Source organism: Lepidochelys kempii, chromosome 7 (genome assembly GCF_965140265.1).
Source record: "Lepidochelys kempii isolate rLepKem1 chromosome 7, rLepKem1.hap2, whole genome shotgun sequence".
Classification (NCBI taxonomy): Eukaryota; Metazoa; Chordata; order Testudines; family Cheloniidae; genus Lepidochelys; species Lepidochelys kempii.
The window spans coordinates 25,136,337-25,159,363 of NC_133262.1; the positions used below are offsets into that span (position 1 = coordinate 25,136,337).

A 23,027-nucleotide genomic window follows, 5' to 3' on the forward strand; every position below is an offset into this window, starting at 1 on the left:
TAACGCATTATTTTTTTAACAAGTGTCATCAACATGGAAACGTCCTCTGGAATGGTGGCCGAAGTGTGAAGGCCTACGAATGTCTAGCATATCTGGCATGTAAAGACCTTGCCATGCAAATGCCTGTTCTCCCTTTCTGGTGAAATTGTAAATAAGAAGTTGGCAGCATTATCTCCTGTAAATGTAAACAGACTTGTTTGTCTTAGCAATTGGCTGAACAAGAAGTAGCACTGAGTGGACTTGTAGGCGTTGAAGTTTTACATTGTTTTGTTTTTGAGTGCAGTTATGTAACAAAAAAAATGTACATTTGAAAATTACACTTTCATGACAGATTGCACTACAGGACTTGTATGAAGTGAACTGAAAAATAGTATTTCTTATCATTTTTACAGTGGAAATATTTGTAATAAACAAGATACACTTTGATTTCAGTCACAACACAGAATACTATATGAAATTGTAGAAAAACATCAAAAAATTTAATTTAATTTAATTCAATTGGTGGTATTTAAGAGTGTGATTAAAACTGCGATTAATTGCAATTAATTTTTTTAATCGCAATTTATTTTTTTTTAGTTAATTGCATGAGTTAGTTGCAATTAATTGACAGCCCTAATTTAAAATATTAAAATCTAGTTATTTCTACTGCGGTAATCTGTGGGAACCCCAGTTTATTATGTGTAAGTGAAATATTAGGAATGTTAGCTTGTGAAATGTGTGCTTTTCTCTAGTTTTTTCCACCTGATGGTCTCAAAGCATTTTACAAACAGTGACTAAACCTCCCAATAAAACTATGAAATTGGTGGGTTATACAGATGGGGAAACTAAGGCACGGAGGTTAAATATTTAAAGTTAGTAGGAGGTGGGAATATTGGATTGAAAGAATTAACTGCTTCTAACTTGTTAAAGGTCTGTATTTCATTATTATAAAAGCATGTCTTGAAGTAGAATGCTAGGCTCTCTGTCTTCTGTTTCTCTAATCCTTGCCTCTATTAGTGTGTGGTCCTGCTTGCTGAACTCTTCTTTCACTTATCCTCTCCCTTCTCAACTTCCAAAGGGAGTTGAAGACTTGTGATTAGCAACTTGGGCCCGCTGCAAAGTTCGGATTCTGTAATTTTTAAGAGGAAGGTTGGGGGAAAACAGGTTTGCTGGTAGTATGCTCTGCCAACATTTTTTAGCTGTTATGTAACTTTTACAATTTGCTTAGCCTTATTTTTGCCTATTGACTTGTGGCTAAAAGTGAGATAATATATTTTCTTTGTTTTTATACCTGCAGGAGAGGAGCAGTTCCTTCCTGAGTTCTGCATATAATTGGTTTACATTCTGAACCATGAAATGTATTACCCTCACCTGAGATTACTATAAATTTTAATGGTTGCAAATTATCCAACACTTAAAAATCATACTGGAAAGTATAATGTATCAAGAATAAAACCTAACTTGAAACTCAAAAATAGTACTAATGTACTTTTAGAAAGACTAGATTAAATTATTCTAGGAGTATAGTGTATAAAACTGGATTAATTTGAGGAGAGAGACCATTGTTTGTTGCTGATAGTGTGACTTACTTTAGCATTCCTATCATCATGGTCGTGCATGAAAAAAGATATAAATCATGAGAGTCCTTCTCGGAAGAAAACACCATTCCAGAGGTTAGCCTGGAAAATTGTTTATGTTAACAATTAAAACAAAAGCTATACAACTTGAAGATTTGATTTTCTTTTTTTAGGCTTTAAATCTGAGCAGGAAAGCTTAATACAACATAAGAACAAATTTTGAAGGAGGTTGTTAGCTTGCTGCTGAATCAAGAGCCACAGTCTATCAGGCCTTTCATGACATAGAATGAATCAGGCTGCGAGACAATGAATTTTGTTGAGAAGTTATCAGTTGATATATGCAGTGTATTAAGACAAGTTTCTTTTGTTTCTAGAATATAATGTGAGTAGACTTTGTAGTGGTAATAGATTATTTTCAAAGCAAAATATGAACGTTATTTTTCCTTAGTTTGTTATGCAGACCTGCCTCGTATTTTGTCTTTCAAAATAATTGAAGCAGATGCTGATGAGACTTGGAGGCGAAACATACCTCTGCTGTCCACTTTTCACTTTTGTACAGCATTTCTATTATTTGTTCATTTCCGTACCAATTAATTTAACTTGCCTATTTTTCTTTCAACAAGCATGATCAGAAATCGGTTTAAGACATTATTGAAGTCACTAAATATACTGCAATGGCCATAAAAGTAAGAGTTGGTTAAATAAAACAATAGTGACATAACTGCTTTTTTTTCCTTTAGTTCTAATCTGCCTGAGAAATAGAAAAGCACAGTTTAGACTGAAGTAACTACAGTTAAAAAACAAACCATCGTCTTGTGTTTGATGCTGCATAGATGGTTGTAGAAAAAGCATTCACCTACCTTCTCAGTTAAATTACACAAGTAGAAAGGTTTCAGAGTAACAGCCGTGTTAGTCTGTCTTTGCAAAAAGAAAAGGAGTACTTGTGGCACCTTAGAGACTAACCAATTTATTTGAGCATGAGCTTTCGTGAGCTACAGCTCACTTCATCGGATGCATACCGTGGAAACTGCAGTAGACATTATATACACAGAGAGACCATGAAACAATACCCCCTCCCACCCCACTGTCCTGCTGGTAATAGCTTATCTAAAGTGATCATCAAGTTGTGCCATTTCCAGCACAAATCCAGGTTTTCTCACCCTCCGCGCCCCCCCCCCCCCCCCCAAACTCACTCTCCTGCTGGTAATAGCCCATCCAAAGTGACCACTCTCTTCACAATGTGTATGATAATCAAGGTGGGCCATTGTAGGGAGAGTGATCACTTTGGATAAGCTATTACCAGCAGGAGATTGAGTTTGTGTGTGTGGTTTTTGGAGGGGGGTGAGGGGGTGAGAGAACCTGGATTTGTGCAGGAAATGGCCCACCTTGATTATCATACACATTGTGAAGAGAGTGGTCACTTTGGATGGGCTATTACCAGCAGGAGAGTGAGTTTGTGTGTGGGGGGAGGGGAGGGAGAGCGGAGGGTGAGAGAACCTGGATTTGTGCTGGAAATGGCCCAACTTAATGATCACTTTAGATAAGCTATTACCAGCAGGAGAATGAGTTTGTGTGTGTATGGGGGTGGGGGGGTGAGAAAACCTGGATTTGTGCTGGAAATGGCCCACCTTGATTATCATGCACATTGTAGGGAGAGTGGTCACTTTAGATAAGCTATTACCAGCAGGACAGTGGGGTGGGAGGGGGTATTGTTTCATGGTCTCTGTGTGTATATAATGTCTACTGCAGTTTCCACGGTATGCATCCGATGAAGTGAGCTGTAGCTCACGAAAGCTCATGCTCAAATAAATCGGTTAGTCTCTAAGGTGCCACAAGTACTCCTTTTCTTTTTATAAGTAGAAAGAAGCTGTTAATTAAATAGCTGTTGAGTCCTGAACAATATGACCATGTGTGTAGTCATTTGGTGTTAATAATTCTAAGGATAACTTACCTTCAGGGCTTGTCTACATGGGTACCTTACATCGGTTTAGTTTGTTAGTTCTGAATGCAGCACATTAATTGTATTGAAATAAAGTGTGCCCACACTGCTTTGTTATACTGGCTTAAGGTACTTTCCTCATTGATCATATCCATGCTTCACTGTTTGTTTGAATTAACTGCACAGCAGTCTGGGCAGATATCCCATGGTACAGTGTTCTGCTGCTCAGCTGTATGCTCTGGGATTTTTCTCAGTGCATTGTGGGATGCTTACTGAAACCTACAGGAATTCTGGGACTTGAGGTCAAACTAACCAAATGCATGATTCCTCTCCTGCCTTCCCATAATTCATCTGTATTTTGCCAGCAACACTTTTGAACTGCTGTCAGGCAACATGGAGGGCACACTGCTGCAATCATAACAGTCATTAATAAGAATAGGATGATTCACATGCATTGGCAGTTGTGCAGTTAGATGGATTTGGCTGGGCATCTGTGAACAGCTTTGGATGCCACAGCAGTATGGCTACAAGTGGACATAAAATGGAGCAGTTACCTTTTCAGGGCATTTTTCTGGAGCAGTTTCATTCAGTTGAGCACCACTGACTGGTGGGAAAGGATAGTGATGCAGAACTGGGAGGACCAAGAGGCTACCGAACTTCCGGATGTGGAATGCTGCTTTCCTATATATCTGTGCGGTGCTCATCCTAGAGCTGCAGTGGCAGAATACCAACATGAGAGCTTTCCTCAGCTTGGGGATGCATGTTTCCATCGCCATGTGGAAGCGTGCCACGCCTGATTGCTACTGGTCAGCAGCCTAATCACTTTGGTGTTGTCAGGAGATGTTTAATGCTGTTAAGGTAGCGCTGTTGTGCCAGGTCATCAGCATCACAATGCATGTGGCTTTGTATGGATGGGGCTCCTGAACTGCATTGGGCTATAGATGGGGTCTGTGTTCCTATTCTTTGAGCCACCGCCGCCATACGAGGCCAAAGACTGTATCAAGAGGAAAGGGTATTTCTCCAAGGTGCTGAGAGGCCTACTTGATCACTGTGAAGATCACATTTTTAATGTATGGTGGTTGGGAAAGGTCCATGAGGCTAAAATATTTAGAAATTCAGGTCTACTTGCTGGAATGAACAAGGGAATTTTTGCTCCCCAAACCACTATGGTCACTAAAGGAGTTAGGATTTCTCCTGTCATTTTGGGAGACCAAGCCATACCCGTTGCTTCCCTGGCTTATGTTGCTTTTACTGAACACTTGAATAAGAGAAAGGAGTGATTTAACTATACCCTGCGTAGTCGCAGAATGACAGTGGAGCATGCATTTGGAAGACTGAAAAAAAGGTGATGGTGCTTTCCATCAAGGCTGGATGTTTTTCATCATTATGTGCCTTGTGCGATAAGTGCTTGGCATATAGCTCACAACATCTGTGAGAGCAAGGGAAGACACCCTGCACGAGGGACGGGAGCAGATGGCAGGGAGACTTTCTGAATGTTATGAACAGCTGGAGAAGGTATATTATAAGGAGGGTTATTTTCTGTGGCCCAAAACATCAAATAGTTCACTTTTTTAAAAAAAAAGTTGCATGTGGATTCAAAGCACTGTAAGGCAAACAAACTGAAGTTACTCTGATGTGTCACCCCTGTGTAGACAAGCCCTCAATTAAAGTCTGTTGAAATCAAGATACCATTATTTCCTTTTTTCTTTTCTGTTTTTGTTTTGGCATAGGTTGTCTTGGAGACACGCAGTTTTGTTTTAGATTTCGCCGATCTTCTGGTAGGAGGCTCTCACTGCACTGTATGCTGGACCAGCTGGATGGAGACTTACCAGTTTCCTTAAAGGTTGGAAATACACTAAAAGGAAACATATCCCAATTTAAAAACAGAAAGTTCAGAAGTACATTTAAAATTTAGCACAGGTACCCTAACTCTGATCTGAATTTTTGGTGTTGGTGTCATAATGACCAAATTTAATTTAGAGAAGTTGATTAAGAAACATTTTCAAAGAGAAATATTCATCAAATTCCTTCTTTTGCTGCATGCCATTACCAGATGGTATTTGAACTGTAAAGTATTCTAGTAGTTATCACTTTTATTAAGTGCTTTTTCTGTATATATGCTATTCATGGCTAGATAAGTGGTGTGGTACAGGGGAATTCCACTGATAACCGGATCCACTCCATGGGTTGCCCTGAAAACTAAAGCTAGAAAGTAATCAGATCCTTGGTCCTGAATAAATAATTGATTTGGTTTCTTAATGAAAAATAAGAACTTTTTACTTTCCAAGATCTGAATTCAGAGTTCTGTTTTTCTTTCAGCTATTGATGGCATCACCTAAATCAAAGCTGCACTTTCTGAATTCCTTTACAAAACTAATTCTCTTCATCTACTTCTGGGAAAATACAGAACCCTGAACTCAAGCCTTGATTGATAAATATAGGTGGAAAAGGTTGTGAATTCTTAGGTTTAGGGTAGATGGAAATGGTTTAAATACTTTGTGCTAAAATAGGTTTGTTTTAAGTCTGCATTCTTTTTCTTAATGCTTTGGGAATGTTTTTTAGATTAACTTTTTAACGTGTGCTTTTAAACATTAGTTCATAGTCATATGATTTCAATACAAACCAAAATCAGGAGACCAAGATTTAAATTAGTAAAAATATGAAAAGGAAAGGAAAAACATCTTGAATACTTACTGAAAATGTCCACAATCAGACTAGAACGAAGGATTCCTTGTTTGTCAGAGACAGGTTTTAACTAAGGCTAAGATTTTATCATGGTTATTTTTAGTTAAAGTCACAAACAGGTCACGGGCTCCGTGAATTTTTGTTTATTGCTTGTGACCCATCCCTTACTTTACTAAAAATAATGGGGAGGGCTAGGTCGGGAGCAAGGAATGGAGTCCCATTGGGGGGGAGGGGGGAATTGACAGGCTGAGCCCCCACCCTTGGTTCTAGTGGTTGCAGCGGCAGGCGCAGCCACGGGGGGTACACAGACCCTGCTCCAGACCTGGCTGCAGCCGCAGGATGGGTGTGGACCCCTGACTGCAGCCCTGCCAAGCCGCATCGGTGGGGGGGGGCGCACATGGACCTGAGAAGCTGCCAGCAGGGTGCATGGCCCCTGCTCTAGCCACCGGGCAGGGTCATGTGGCCCCGGTTCCAGCTGCTGCCCCCCGGCAAAAGCAGTTGAGCAGGGGCGTGTGGCTGCGGCTGTGACCCCTGGCAGAAGCAGCCGGGCTGGTGCTGCAGGGTCCTGATTCCAGCCAGCCCCAGTTGTAGGACAGGGGCGCACAGTTTCGCCGCCTTCTCCTGGAGCCCCAGAAGTCACGGAGGTCCAGTAAAGTCACAGAATTTGTGAACTCTGTGACTAAATCACCTCAGTTGTAACATGAACTGTAATCCAAGTATATGGTATATGCCTCTTAGTTGATTAAGATAATATATATTGTCAAGTGACAAAATTTAAACAATTTTTTCTTAGGTCGGTAGAAGCTCTTTAGTTCACCATTAAACCTTACACTATGTAGCATAGCGCTCGCTCGCTCTCTCTCTCTCTCTCTCTCTCTCTCTTTTTTTTAAAACAAATTTCAGAATTGACATGTTGTTGTTTTTTTTTCTTAGTGATAATCCATGCCAAACTGTTGATGAGCCAATGTATAGCATTATATTAGACTTTCTGATAGTGTTTTCCAGGGGAAACTAAGTCTGGTTGCAGAAAATTTCAGGGGGACGGGTACAGGGAGAATAGAAACAGCAAGCACACTGAACAAACAATAAGTCCACCTAGTGCTACAATAAGTCCATCTTGAGCTTTTCTGTTCAAGCAGTTGTAGAATTTTTAGTTCCTGTAAAGAGGGTGAAGCAAAGTATCCTTTCACTTTACCAAATATATTAAATTTAGAGTATGTAAGAAAACATGATGTTTTAAATAACACATAGAATGTTCAAAAATAGGGAGCTGTCTTTACTTTCAAATTACTGATTTTTTTTTTTAACAGAAGGACCCTGCATATTACTATGGCTATGTATATTTTAGACAAGTTCGAGACAAAACATTAAAAAGAGGCTACTTCCAGAAGGTAATCAAATGTCTTACTAGAAAAACATGTACAACATCAATTCCAGAGGCCATTAGACTTGAAGCTCAATAAGGCGGAAGCAGTGTCTCATGCTTTTCTTTACAGCTGTGAGCATATTGGTGCTCAAGAAATGAAATATGACTTATCTACCATTGAACTGTAGCTGCAAAAAAAATTGTAGGGCATGCATTGTGTTCTTCATTATAAATATTATTCATAAGTCATTATTATGTATAGTCTGCATGTATATCTCCAAAATAATTCTATCCACCATACCTTTTAGTAAGAGTAGTTCATCAAACAGAAGAAAAACTCCAATAGCAGGTTTGGTTTTTTTGTATGTTTTAGTTTATAGGAACAGAGAAATAGATTCCTGATACTCTGCGAGGGTGAAAACACTTATAATATTGAGCTGATGAACATTACGATGTGAAGAAGCCATGCTAGAAAGTAACTCAGACTAGGTGGTTTATAGAAATGTTGTAAAATAAAATTTCTGTCCACACTCGTGAAATTAAGTAACCATGTTAGTAAATGGTTGGAGAATATTGTTCTGAGAAAACTGTGCTTAATGGCTTTGGAACTGTTTTCGCACATTTTCAAGCTATAGTGTTAGCCAAGCTTTAAATAGCATTCATTTTTATAGGAGGAAAAACATCAACTCTGTTGTTGAATTCAGTCCTTTCTAAGTTTCTTCTGATATTTACATCTCTTAGCTGGTGATCCTCTCCCTTCCCATTATTGGTTCTGATCTAGACCTTTTATAGGTTCCCATATCTGGAAGGTGGAAAGGTGTGTACGTGTGAACCAGTGCTGTTGTGGCTCTACTCTGAAAAATGCTCAAATTTTTGTTTATTTTTTAAAACCCCTTACTCAACACATCTTCTGTGTCTGAAGTAATGTTTGTGTACTTCAGTGACAAATAATTTTAACTACTTTTCACTCTTGTTAGCCCTTCAAATCCAACAAAACTACAGCAGAATTAGCTGAATTTTATTCTGGCTTTTATCTAATCAACAGAATTGTTAACCAAATTCCAATTGTAGGGCTAAACTTTACTCTCACTAGAAGCTTGCATAAGTATAACTGAGGGCAGAATTTGGCTTGCAGAGTATAAATTACTGGTGACGATGCACAAGCCAGAAAGAACTCTGTTTGTCCTTAAGTTTCCTAGCTGAGCTGCAGGTTAGGCTGTTATTAAAGCCACCTGTTTAATTATAGCAAACTGAGCAAGCCTAACACAGAAGCCTTTGTATTGCACACAATCACACCATGCCATTTGTTTTTCAAAGCCAAACTACACTAATATTGAAACAATAAATTGATAGCTGCTGGCATTTATAGGTCTGTTTGTTGTTACTTGTAGTTACACACTTGTTGCAAAATGATCAGATTTCTTGTAAAAACGCCTATTACTACTTTTGGAAGGGACTCAATTAAAATGATTTAATCTTCGATTATTTTGCTGCTTTCTTTATTCCAGTCCTTGGTTCTCATCAGCAAACTACCTTATATCCATCTTTTCCACACTGTGCTTAGGCATATAGCACCAGAATATTTTGAAAAGAATGAACCTTTCCTGGAAGCAGGTTAGTTAATACTATTCTATTGGTTTGGAAAAGCTCATAAAAAATTATAGAAATTCCATGCAACACATGAGCTAAATACTGATGGCATTTTCTAGCTTGTTAATAATAGGAAAAAAAGATTGTAGCTTGCATGTATTTTCCATTTGGGTGGGCTGTTAGTTAAACTCTTAAAAATTGGGTTGAAGACTTATTAGCTAGAAGATTATAATATGGTAGAACCTGACTCCTTCCAAGGGTAGCACAATGCTCCGCATTGAAGACCCTCTGTCCTCTCAATCTGGGGACCCACCTGCTTAACACAGGTTGTTGGCAGCCGCCGTAATTTGCTCTCCTTGCAATTTGGATTCGCTGTCACAGAGAAAGGTATAATAGCTCTCGAGCTTTTGCTGATGAGAAGGGAGAGTAGGCGGAGGAGGCAGTGGCATTTTAATGGCTTCCTTATGCCCATTGGATCCTCTGAACTTCTGGAGCTACCGATATGGGGTCACTAAGAGTCTGGGTTTGCCTTCATCTCCCAGCAGGCACAGCAATAGGAGACTACCAATAATAAGTGACTCATAACTCTCTCAGAGCTTCACTAAGTGCCATAAATGGTCCAGGTGTGAGATATGTTCTCCTTTTTGTCCCAGCTGGTTCTGCCCTGAGCAGTGTCGTGCTGCTTTGTGCTTCAGTGAACAGCAATTTTGGAATCAACTTTCATTGGGGATTTGTAATTTACTGAAGTGTATATTAGCAGGGTTTTACTGTATTGTATCACAACCTTTGACCAAAAAACAACTTTTTCTTCTGTGCTTAAAGCTCGCACCTGCTGAACTAGTGAACAGTATTCACAACTACAAATTCTAGAAAGCCTGTAAGCTTTCTAGCCAGATGGCTTTATCATTGGCATATCACTAATATTTATTGTTTATCTTTAAAAAAATTTAGTAGCAAACTGGGCTAATCTGTATAACTGTGTGTTCCTTTTACTCTCTCTTGGTATGTAGTTGTACTTACCTAATACAATGGAGTCCTGATCCTAATGGTGACCTCTGGCTGCTACCGTAATATAAATAAAAGAAAAAGAAGACAAAGTGATACTTCTTATTGGACAAATGAATAATTTACAATACCTTTATATTAGAATAACATGCACCATTGACCTTGTCTATGGTATGCAATAAGATGTCTTCAGAATGTGAGGCATACAAAATAGATGACTAAGTGAAAAGGTCTCAGGGGAGTGATGCTGTTGGGGACAAATGTTAATTTAGGACTTAAATTGTTCAGTATGTGTACAAGTAATTTGAATTTCTAGGAGTATAGGATATATAAATTAGATATACAGTATACTTACCTATTTGACTCTGTTTTTCAGTTTGTAGTGATGTTGATCATTGGCCACCACCAGTCCCAGGGAAAACACTAAATTTGCCTATTATGGGCATTATAATGAAGGTAAATGTATGGCTTTTTACCGGGTTCTCCCCTCCCCCATTTACTGTATATATTCAGTGTGTTCTGCCTTGTTTTCTTAGTTAAGATTGGGAGGATTCAGAGTAAATGTCCTGGAGCCCTTTGAAAACATGTTTAAAAACAAAAATATATATATATATATATATATAAATATATATTTTTATTTATAATTTTAATCACTAATATTTTACGTAGAGGTTCAAAACAAATGTTTCCAAAACAAAATTTCCAGTCCTCAGCAGCTAGCTAATTGCTGTTTCAGCACCTTTCCTCCAGAATATACTTTCCAAGAGGTTTTCATAGTGATTTCATTGATGTGCCAAAATATACTGGCACATTGGAGAAAACTTTAAAATATTTAGGGCTAAATTTTCTACTATATGAATGTAAGACCATTCAAGTCAGTGGAGATAAACTGATGGAAATTGGAGGAAAATCTGGCTTGTCCTAGTAGTTTTTCAATATTTTACAAATCTGCAAGTCAGTCGATATATGGGGCCTGGCAGTCCAAGAAATTAAGCAACTTAAAAACTATCCCTACCCCTAATATTGAATACAAAAATTTTTTTAAAAATAAATTTTAAAAGCTTAAGCTAGTACACACTAAACTAAACCATAGCAACTGCAGTGGTTGGATAGGGATAGGAACTGAAGCATTTGGGAGCCACATTCCTTCATAGCCTTGAATAGATTTCATCCATGCAGAGTTTGTGACTGCAGAGTTGCTGTTATCAAATGGTTCCAGGCTTGTGGCCAGAGGCCTGTGCATTCCCAAAGATGGAGATCTGCATGAGACAATTTTGGAAGAACTGTTCTTACTAGTAAAGCAGTGTTCTGTTTTTATTATAACTTCTAATTGGCAAGAATTGGATCTGCCTTATTTTGGGATATCTTCTGTTTTTCTAAATTCTGAATATTTAATTCTCGGATACAAGAAAACAGAATGCTCTTTTATAATGGCTTTATTTTTTTTAGCATTTAGTTACTTGGAAAGTGTGGGAGGCTGCTGCTGACACTTTCAGCTGCATCATGGCTTTTTTCTCCCCACTATGCTTAGGCAAGTACTAGCTCTGTTTCAGTCTGCACTCCTGAGCCTCCGCTCGTCACTGGTTTCCAATATATGATATGATTTAGGGTTGCAGTACTAACAGCTGCAGGTTGTGAGGTCAGGAACTACATAAACATTTTTCAGTTGGTTTTGGTTTCAACCAGTATTTAGAAAGAAGTCTGAGGTTTTGGGAGATAAATTCTCACTGGTAACTACCATTTTAAACTGAGAAGTGTAAAACCTATGTAGGATATTTCTTTCCTAACTTCTAAAATGCCACAGGTTCTGAGCTCTCTGTTTTCATTAGGATTTTTTCTATTAAAGGAACTTTCAGCTTGCCTCTAGTAAAACAAACACAAACCAATCATACTCTTATTTTTAAAAATGTTTAGTCATGTAATATTGTGTAGGATTCTTCAACATTAATATAGTTCTTGTAGCTGTGGTCTCTAGCTAGATTTTCAATATTGTCGGGGGAGTTAAGTATCACTCTTTGAAGTAGAACCGTCTTATTTATTATTTTCCAAAAAGTTCAGCCTGAGGTAGACAGCCTGCATGGAAAAGTTCAGCCCAAAGAGTTAAAATTTGCAGTTATAAGCAACTGAAAACGGTCTTGTAATGGGAAATGTCAGGCAACCTTAATAATAGGCAGTGCTGTGAGCACTGCCTAAAATGTCCCATACTTAGTATTCTAAGTGTAAATTAGTTGGATAGGAAACCTAATTACTTCTTTTTTCTTTTCCCCCCTCCTAAGGTGCGGATTCCAACATGTCATGACAAGCCTGGAACAACCCACATAGTACAGTTCACACACCAGGTAGATATCAGATATTGCTATAATACAGACCACTGAAAGAGAGCATGTATCTTTTGGTTTTAAATTATTACTATCTTGGTGTATTCTAGATGTGTGAATTATAGCATTTTTGATGCTGATATACCAACATACCAGTTTTCTTGCTTTTTTGGATGAATAAGTGAAAGCAGTTTGAGATGGCTTCTTTGTCTGTACAGATTTTAATGAGCATGATCTTAAAGAACTGTCCATTCTAAATTATTTATTTTTGATTTCTAAAAGGGGTACATGTAGAAACAATCTTAAAATAAATGATGAAAAATCAGTAGTACTATGCTGTCACACAAAAAGAGGCAGTATCGATTATAGTTAGGCCCCAGGTTACTGAAGGCTGAACACATTGACTTGCATCTGGATAACAAATTGAAAGTTCATGCAGATATTGGAGCACAGTGTAATATGTTCCCTATGAGAAGCACAAAGGAATGCTTTAGTACGTCCCTTTCAGTATCTTTGCAGACCATCCTTTCACTGCAGTCTCCTGATTTCTTATGCTCTTGTATATTTTGCACCTTGAAGAAACCTATCTGAAGGAGTTCAACAAGTCTGTTTTCCTTAACGACTTCTGACACTGTATTTCACATCTCATGCTCTGGGTTGCATAGCCACACAGGCCATTTAATTTTGTGGTGCTGGGGCCAAGCAAAAAGGCAGCTGTACTTGAGAGAACATACTACTTAAATGTGATATGGTGGCTTAAGAGATGTTTCCAGGAAGCATTGTTTGCCTGAATAGTTTGAGAAATGTCTATACAAACCATTTCTGGATGGGTTATGCAACAATTTTAGAGTGGGCCTGTGATGGAAAGGGAATTTTCTGTAGTATTTTTGTGAGTCCTGTGTTTGCCTCAGTTTCCCCTGAAGGTGGGGAGGACTAAGTCTGCTCTCAGGGTGGGCTTAGAGAGAGAGAGGTGGAGGTATGTCACCTAGTTGTCTGGAGCCTGAATGGGTTATTAAAAAATGACTGGCCAAGGCCAACTCCATATCAGTGAAAAATTCAAGAAGACACCTGACTCTCAGCAGGGAAGCTGGGCACAGACCCCAGCTCAAGAACAAAGGACTTGGCGGTGTAAGGTTGGGGGATAAAGGATTGGCTTCTGGAATGAGTCTGGGCTCTCACCTGGAAACTGGCAAAGGAGGTCAGACTTTGAGAGAAACACAGAACCTGAACAAGGGGTTCACTACAGTGTGGCTGGGACTCTGGGCTAACCAGAATGGACTATACTTTAACCTGCATTTCTCTGTGCTAACCTAAGGACTTGCGATGCTGTGTGCCAGGTAATGAATAAATGGTTACCTTGTTTTTAAAAGGCTGACTGTTTCATTGAGAACGTGATGCTCTGAAGGGACACAGTACAAGCCTCCTGCAAGACTCTGGTGTGGCTGGATTTGCTGCAGTGAGCCTTGAGTGAGAGATGGGGATGCTGGTGCTGAAGGCCCACTCTTGGAGGCCACAGGCCTGCCCCTGTGGAACTGTGTGGGCCCTTGGGGTCCGGCACATGAAGGAGTCACTCCTAGGAGGCTGATAACCAGCTGGGGCATAGACCAGACCCTGTGACTCAGTGACAGTGCCGTGAACCAAGAAGTCAGGATACTTTCCCTATAAACTATTTTCATTTTAAGTGGCTTATAAAGGGAGTGGTGGTTTTGTCACAGTGGTAAAATCAGATTAGTAAGCACCAATTTGTAAAAGGTCACAGAGGAATCATGGAATTTGTTGTGGATGGGCTAATGGTTAGGGCACTACCCTGGGATTTGAGAGACCTGGATTCAGTTTTCTGCTCTGCCAGAGACTTCCTGTGTGACCTTGGGCAAGTCAGTTAGCCTCTCTGTGCCTCAGTTCCTTATCTGTAAAAATTTGAACTAATAATACTTCCCTACTTTACTGTATTTACCCTCATAACACTCCTGTAAAGATTGTGAAGCACTCTGCGATCTGCTGCTCATAAGCTCTATATAAAATATAGGTATTTATTAATTAATAAATTAGATAACCCTTTCTCAATTCTAGGTGCTTATGGCAATTGCAATAAACAAGTAGCCATATTCAGTGTTTTATCTAACAGTTTGTGAATTCAATTCCCAACAAAATAATCTGTAATTCTACTACTTTAAACCCCTCCATTAAAAACTCAGGAGCGTCTTTTCTTTCTGCGCCCCTTCTCTAATTGTGTCCTGACGGCAATCCGAGTGCAGGCTCCCTTAGACCAAGCAGCAAGTTCTAGGGTTGAAAACTCCTTCCAGAAAATATCCTGCCAGCGGCCCCCTTTTTGATCGAGGGGTTTATGATACAGAGGCCCACTGGTGGTTCACTACTCTGTGTCAGCATCTCCTGTCAGGCCTGACATACTCATTACACCTGTGTCATGATAGATACCTAAAAGGTGGCATATAATATATTACTGGAAGACTAATAACTCACTGATCATTAATATTCTTGTGTGATGTATATAGGGGCATGTACAGAGTGTTATAAATATGTGCTAGAATTATGTTCTTAATGTGTTTGGCAAGCAGTGCATAAGCTCAGTCTGCCTTAGACAAAGAAATGTGTATTTGCTTGTATGACCAGCCTGGTTGTCAGGTAGATACAATGAAAGCACATTTATATATAAGGTAAACAAAGCTATCAATCTAAGAAGTAGGGGAGAAGACAGCATAGCTCTACTCGCAAGCAGGAAAGAGAAGCTTGGTGTGGACTTACTCTTCAAATAATATATTTAAAAGGTTTATTGTCAGAACATCAAATGGTAAGCAGTTGATCAACTGATTTTTATAATATAGTAACACGGTATACAAAGTGTAGTGAGTAAGGTCTTCTCTATGAAAGCCTGTAACACACTGATGATTAATATCATTCTGGGGTGTATGTATAACACTATGAGGAACTATGGATGCTAACTGATATTGTGCTTTAAAGTCTGTAACCAAACAAAGGGAGAGACAGGTTTTCTCCCAGACAGGAGGGAAGGCAGCTATCTACCTGTCTCCAGTGTAAATTAAGCAATATGGAAGCTCTATTTACATACAAATCAGCAGGGAGATGGGAAGAACAGGAAGGGGAAGAATAGCAAGAAGCCCTCCTGGCTCTTGAAACAGAGATAAACTTTGGGCTGATATAAGAGGGGCAAAAAAGTCATTTGAGTTACCCATCACTTGAGGGATTCCAAGCTGAAGTGACTGGGACTGAATATAGGTGAAAAACATACTTAGACAAGGATTATCACTTGCTTAAGTTACACAGTCAACCTGTGGAATGCTTTGCTAGAGGATGTTGTGAAGGCCAAGACTATAACGGTTCAAAAAAGAACTAGATAAGTTCATGGAGGATAGGTCCATCAATGGCTGTTAGCCAGGATGGGCAGGGTTGGTGTCCCTAGCCTCTGTTTGCCAGAGGCTGGGCAGCAGGGGATGAATCACTTGATGATCACCTGTTCTGTTCATTCCCTATGAAGCACCTGGCATTGGGCACTGTCGGAAGACGGGATACTGGGCTAGATGGACCTTTTGGTTTGACCTAATGTGGCAGTTCTTATGTACTCGTAAAAGCATACTTTTACTACTGTCTGTAACCATTGCTATCTTTACTCCTTATACTTGGCATGACTTAAACCTATGACTTCTTTTTTAATAAACTTGTTTTATTTTTGCTATAAAACAAGTCAGTGTTATGATTGAAATAAGAGTATTTGTCAAACCCTGGTTAAATTAATGAGATGCAGTGTATTGTCTCTTTTAAAGGAGCAATTAATTTAATTACTTCTGTGGGTGTTCCAGGAGATGGCTGTTCACTAATTGTTACCTGCAAGGACAGGAAGAGTCCTGCTGGCAAGACATACAAGCTGGTGTGTCAGGGAATTGTCACGCAGTTTAGCAGTAGCAAAACTCTCATTTGCTCAGGCTAAGAGGGGTAACACGGTAACTCACAATTCTGGGAGTCCCAGCAGACTGTCTCATTGGCAGAGGATTTTGGGAAAATTTGGGATTGGAAGAGTGGTGGGGTTACTTTTCAAAAAGAACAAGGCAGTGGAAGTCAGGGTGTGATCTGGATGCTTGTATGCTGGCTGTCGGCATCACGGGGGCGCTGAGAGCCACAGCAGTGGAGCATTTAAGGCACCCAGAGTTGCTGCGCAGGTGGTGGCACAACCCCTTACTGGTCTGGGTTGAACCCTCAAGGCTGGGGGCTGTTAGTTCAAGCAGCTTAGTTGATACCATTACAGCTGAGACCCATAGAGAGGTTACCAAGTGAAAAACCATTTAAGGCTAAAAGACAAAACCATCATCTTAAACTTCCCCTGGAAACTACTGAAAAGCAACTGCAGGCTCTGGAGCAAGGCTCCTTTAAATAAGTCGAATTTCTTCACATTGATTTCAGGATGAGGGTAGGTGGAGTGCAGCTTCCTCAGCATTTGGCTATTGGGGAGCTGACTCAAAAATCCCCGTTTAGGGGACAAACCCCTAAAAGTTCCATATTTTGTCACAGAAGCCATGGATATGATAAACCCCCCTCTGGCTTATATTTTCTCCTAAATCTTGGGCTGAAAGGTCTTAAACATTTGGTATCGTCCCTGGGCTAAGACTGACAATTGCAACAAACTTAATGGATATCCTTACTTCATCCTTAGCACAGGTAAATAATGAATATGGATATGACCTAGTACATGTCCTGCTTTTCATTTTTGGCCCACTGTCTGTAAACATTTCAGGGCAACTCTTATTCCATACTTCTATGTGTTTTATACTGACCAAAAAGTTAATTTTCTGCCTTTCAGGAAGACACACAAATCTCCATTGCTTTACCTACTGTTCATGAAGTGGATCTTTTCAGGTAAGAATTTGGCCTTATTTTTCAGTAGTATTCAATACTCACAAATCACACTCAGGTCAATAAGAGTTTCATAAAACATGACTGTCTAGTTAACCAACTAATTTTAACAGCATCTTTGCAAATAGTTAAGGCATTTTTTGCATTAAGATGACTAAAGGAAAGTACATCTAACACTAGTTGAAAGTAACTACAATAAGTAGCAAGGTCTATATAATTGAATATTTATTTATGGGGAAACTGTTCTAATAACTTAAAGCAGGTAAAATATTTACTATAGTTTTAAAATGTCCTTTATCTAGTTCTGTCCTTTTAACTGGAATTTTGGTGATAAGTATATTGAAAGTGTCTATATGCTCTTTCTATATATCTGTTTGCAGATGTTTCTGTCCAGTATTCTTTCACATTCAGATGCTTTGGGAACTAGTGTTATTAGGAGAACCAGTTGTTGTTATGGCACCATCACCTTCCGAATCGTCAGAAACTGTTCTAGCACTTGTTAGGTAACTATGATAGAGCATCCTTACCATTCAAGTTCTATTGATTTAAGAAGAATATTGAATACCATCTAATGAAGCTCTAGAAATTTGACATTTATTAGTGTAAATTTAAGTGAAATACTGTATCTTTATGTATATACTTAATTCAACCTTCTATATTTCTGTTCCACAGTTGTATTTCACCTTTGAAGTACTGCAGTGATTTTAGGCCCTACTTCACTATACATGACAGTGAATTCAAAGAATATACCACTCGTACACAGGCCCCGTAAGTAAGATTGATTACAGGTGTAAAAGTTGATATTCAGGTCATTCTTGCACCACAACCATGGCTTAAAGTGGAAACCGAAAAAGAATAAATCTAATTTTTTGAGACTTTGATTCTGGACATTCTGGAAAGAAAACTTCTCCTTTTTGGTGTTGTGACACAGCAGGCTATAGCTAACTATTTTATACAAAATGGGGAATGAACTCGCTAGGCATTAGTGCTTCTGAAAAGGATCTGGCAGTTATGTTGGATCACAAATTGAATATGAGTTAAGGTGATGCAGTTGTGAAAAAGGCAGATATACTTCTGGGTTTATTAACAGGACTATCTGTTCCACTCAGCTCTGTAGTGGTGGGGCCTGAGCTGAAGTATTTTGTTCAGTTTTAGGCTCTGCTCTCTAAGAAAGAAAGATGTCCAGATTGGACAGAGTCCTGAGGAGACCAAGGAATAGGATAAAGGGTTTAGAAAACATAACCTATGAAGAAGAGTTAAAAAAGTAAAACAAAACAGCATGCTTAGTCTTGAGAAAAGACAACTGAGGGGGGACCTGATCAGTCTTCAGATATGTTAAGGGCTGTTAAAAAGAGGATGGTGATCAACTGTTCTTCATGTCCATTGAAGGAAGGACAAGATATAATGGGCTTAGTCTGCAGCAAGAGAGATTTAGATTAGATATTAAGAGAAACTTCCTAACTGTAAGGGTAATTAAGTTCTGGAACAGGCTTACAAGGGAGGTTGTGGAATCCTCATCATGCAGGTTTTTAAGAACAGGCTAGACAAATGCCTGTCAGGGATGGTTTAGGTATACTTGATTCTGTCTCTCGAGGTCCTTTCCATCCCTTCATTTATATGATTCTATTTTAATTTTGGTTAATCCTGCTATTTGAGAGAGAAAGAATCATAGAATATCAGGGTTGGAAGGGACCTCAGGAGGTCATCTAGTCCAACCCCCTGCTCAAAGCAGGGCCAATCCCCAATTAAATCATCCCAACGAGGGTTTTGTCAAGCCTGACCTTGAAAACCTCAAAGGAAGAAGATTCCACCACCTCCCTAGGTAACCCATTCCAGTGCTTCACCACCCTCCTAGTGAAAAAGTGTTTCCTAATATCCAACCTAAACCTCCCCCACTGCAACTTGAGACCATTACTCCTTGTTCTGTCATCTGCTACCATTAAGAACAGTCTAGATCCATCCTCTTTGGAACCCCCTTTCAGGTAGCTGAAAGCAGCTACCAAATCCCCCTCATTCTTCTCTTCTGCAGACTAAATAATCCCAGTTCCCTCATCCTCTTCTCATAAGTCATGTGCTCCAGCTCCCTAATTATTTTTGTGGCCCTCCGCTGGACTCCTTCCAATTTTTCCACATCCTTCTTGTAGTGTGGGGCCCAAAACTGGACACAGTACTCCAGATGAGGCCTCACCAATGTTGAATAGAGGGGAACGATTACGTCCCTCAATCTGCTGGCAATGCCCCTACTTATATATCCCAAAATGCCATTGGCCTTCTTGGCAACAAGAGCCCACTGTTGACTCATATCCAGCTTCTCGTCCACTGTAACCCCTAATTTCTTTTCTGCAGAACTGCTGCCTAGCCATTCAGTCCCTAGTCTGTAGCGGTGCATGGGATTCTTCCGTCCTCAGTGCAGGACTCTGCACTTGTCCTTGCTGAACCTCGTCAGATTTCTTTTGGCCCCATCCTCCAATTTGTTTAGGGCCCTCTGTATCCTATTCCTACCCTCCAGCATATCTACCTCTCCTCCCAGTTTAGTGTCCTCTGCAAACTTGCTGAGGGTGCAGTCCACACCATCCTCCAGATTATTAAGATATTGAACAAAATCAGCCCCAGGACTGACCCTTAGGGCACTCGGTTTGATACCGGCTGCCAACTAGACATGGAACCATTGATCACAACCCGTTAAGCCTGACAATCTAGCCAGCTTTGTATACACCTTAGAGTTCATTCATCCAGCCAATACTACTTTTACTTCCTGGCAAGGATACTGTGGGAGACCATATCAAAAGCTTTGCTAAAGTCAAGGCATAACACGTCCACTGCTTTCCCCTCATCCACAGAGCCAGTTATCTCCTCATAGAAGGCAGTTAAGTTATTCAGGCCTGACTTGCCCTTGGTGAATCCATGCTGACTGTTCCTGATCACTTTCCTCTCCAAGTGCTTCAAAATGAATTCCTTGAGGACCTGCTCCATGATTTTTCCAGGGATTGAGGTGAGGCTGACTGGCCTGTAGTTCCCCAGATCTTCCTTCTTCCCTTTTCTTAAAGATGGGCACTACATTAGCCTTTTTCTGGTCTTCCAGGACCTCCCCCGATTGCCATGAGTTTTCAAAGATAATGGCCAATGGCTCTGCAATCACAGCCGCCAGCTCCTTTAGCAACCTCGGATGCAGTGCATCCGGTCCCATGGACTTGGGCTCTTCCAGCTTTTCTAAATAGCCCTGAACCACTTCTTTCTCCAAAGAGGGCAGGTCACCTCCTCCCCATGGTGGGCCACCCAGTGCAGCAGCCTGGGAGCTGACCTTGTTCGTGAAGACAGAGGCAAAAAAAGCATTGACTACATTTGCTTTTTCCACATCCTCTGTCACTAGGTTGCTTCCCTCATTCAGTAGGGGGCCCACACTTTCCTTGACTTTCTTCTTGTTGCTAACATACCTGAAGAAACCCTTCTTGTTACTCTTAATATCTTTTGCTAGCTGCAACTCTGTTATTTGATCTTCCTGATTTCACTCCTGCATGCCTGAGTAATATTTTTGTACTCCTCCCTGGTCGTTTGTCCAATCTTCCACTTCTTGTAAGCTTCTTTTTTGTGTGTGTGTGTGTGTGTGTGTGTGTTTAAGATTAGCAAGGATTTCACTGTTAAGCCAAGCTGGTCATCTGCCATATTTCTACACATCGGGATGGTTTGTTCCTGCAACCTCAATAAGGATTCGTTAAAATACAGCCAGCTCTCCTGGACTCCTTTCCCCCTCCTGTTATTCTACCAGGGGATCCTGCCCATCAGTTCCCTGAGGGAGTCAAAGAACTGAAACCTGTGGTATAATGTTAGTCATCTCTTATTTAGGATCATACTTGAAGTCAGTGGAATGTCTGTGTACCTGATTGGTGAAAGAGTTGAATCCTGAATGAGAAAAGATGCCTTCCCCTTCAGTAAGGCCTTGTCTGCATGGGGAAACTGACAAGAATAGGTACAGCAGAACAAATTATTCTGTAATAGTCATTCCAGAATAGTTCCTCATGGAGATGGTATATTCTGGAATAAAAGTCACTTTATTTCAAAATAATTACTGCATAAAATGACTAATTTTGGAATAGAGCCTCCATACAAGGGTCTATCCTGGAATAGCTATTGCATAACAGCTTATTTCACAACAGCTATTCCATTAAATTTCCATGTGTAGACAAAATTTAAGAAAGTTTGTGCTTTTCTCAGTGAACCTGTGTGAATGTATCAGTCATATTTGTGAATTTGGGAAATAGGATTTGAAATCTTGAATTTTCATAAATGCTCTTAGACCAAATTGTGGCACTTCAGATCCATATTCAAATGTTGGTAACCAGATCATATACTTATATTCAAAATATGTATTTTATTGAAATATTACAACTTAATCACTGATTGTTTGCATTAGATTTACTGATCATATTCCAAACAAGGTTCCTTTAAAGCATGAGCAACTTGTGCCTGTTCTGCTGAAATTTTTTCTTTTTTTCAAAAAAAAAAAAAAAAAATCAATCCTCAGAAAACACAGTAATGGAAAAGCATCCAAACTTGGACACTATATTTGTGGTCCATTTATTTTTAGCAAATGGATTGCAAACTGAATAACCAGTCACATGGAATCCAAAGTAGTGTTTGTCTAAACTTTAGTGACCCATGTTTAAAAATAACAGCAAAAGAGAGAAATGCATCCTTCTGATTTTTTTCATTAAAAAATTTAGAGACTGGAAGAGGCCTTTATTTCTGAGAGTCTCTTGTTCTAAAGATGGTGAATTCTGACAATACAGTTTCCATGCTGTACTTCAGCATCCAGGGTAAAAAGTGTGATAGGGTGTTTTTGTCTTACCATTTTTCTGTGAGAGTTCATTTGAAAAATGATGATTAAAAAGACAAAAATATCCTATCACAGAATGATCACTCCACCTCTGATCTCTTAGTCCTCAAAGGAAACCTGCACAAACACCTTCAAAAGACAAGCCTGGGAGCTTAAATTCATAACTTGGCTAGACACTGAAAATAATCGACTTAATAGAGCCACTTGTTTTGTTTCACTACAATAATCTGTAACCCACTAATCCACCTTTGCCCTATGACTGCAGTAGTCAGTTGCCCACTTTCTCATGTGTTAATTCCTTATGCTTAACAGTCTGTTCCATATTGTATTTAGTTGTGACACTCTAATTACCTTTACCAGACGTGAAGAAGAACTCTGTGTAGCTTGAAAACTTTTCACCGACAAAAGTCGGTCTGATAAAAGATATTACCTCACTCATCTTCTCTCTTATATACTGGGACCAACAGGGCTACAACAACAGTGCAAACAGAAAGGGAAAAAATTAACAACCGTGAAATACATTGAATTATGAAATGGTCTCCCAACACCTGGGCCTTCTTCAGTCTAGTTTTAGAAAGCAGTGTTTTCTAATAGCAAACAATCATACATCAGCAGGGAACTAAGCTAGATCTAATAAGTTTCTCCCCTCTTAAACTCCTGGTCATCTGGAGGAGCAATAGGTCATTTGACAAAGGACATGGACTGACAAGTTTTAAAGTAATAACAGCTTGTCATAGTAAAAACTTGAAGTAGCCATTTGTCTTTTAGCTACACACAAGATCAAACTGCTGTTATAGCTATGTAAATCCAGATAAATGCCATAGATTTGCATAGTTATTCCAGGGTTGTA

The 23,027-nt window shown here is 39.5% G+C and overlaps 1 protein-coding gene across 7 annotated transcripts in view; it reads left to right on the forward strand.

Moving 5' to 3' along the window:
• The window catches only part of DENND6A (DENN domain containing 6A), a 49,827-nt gene that overhangs the window by 12,954 nt on the left and 13,846 nt on the right, over positions 1–23,027 (forward strand). For 2 of the 7 annotated variants that reach the window (XM_073351479.1, XM_073351476.1), the window contains exons 4-11: positions 5,226–5,338; positions 7,491–7,571; positions 9,055–9,160; positions 10,518–10,597; positions 12,418–12,480; positions 17,291–17,346; positions 17,724–17,846; positions 18,016–18,111. In XM_073351479.1, the coding sequence (XP_073207580.1) occupies positions 5,226–5,338; positions 7,491–7,571; positions 9,055–9,160; positions 10,518–10,597; positions 12,418–12,480; positions 17,291–17,346; positions 17,724–17,846; positions 18,016–18,111 (718 nt within the window). The other 5 variants (XM_073351481.1, XM_073351482.1, XM_073351480.1 and 2 more) reach the window with 5 other exon arrangements.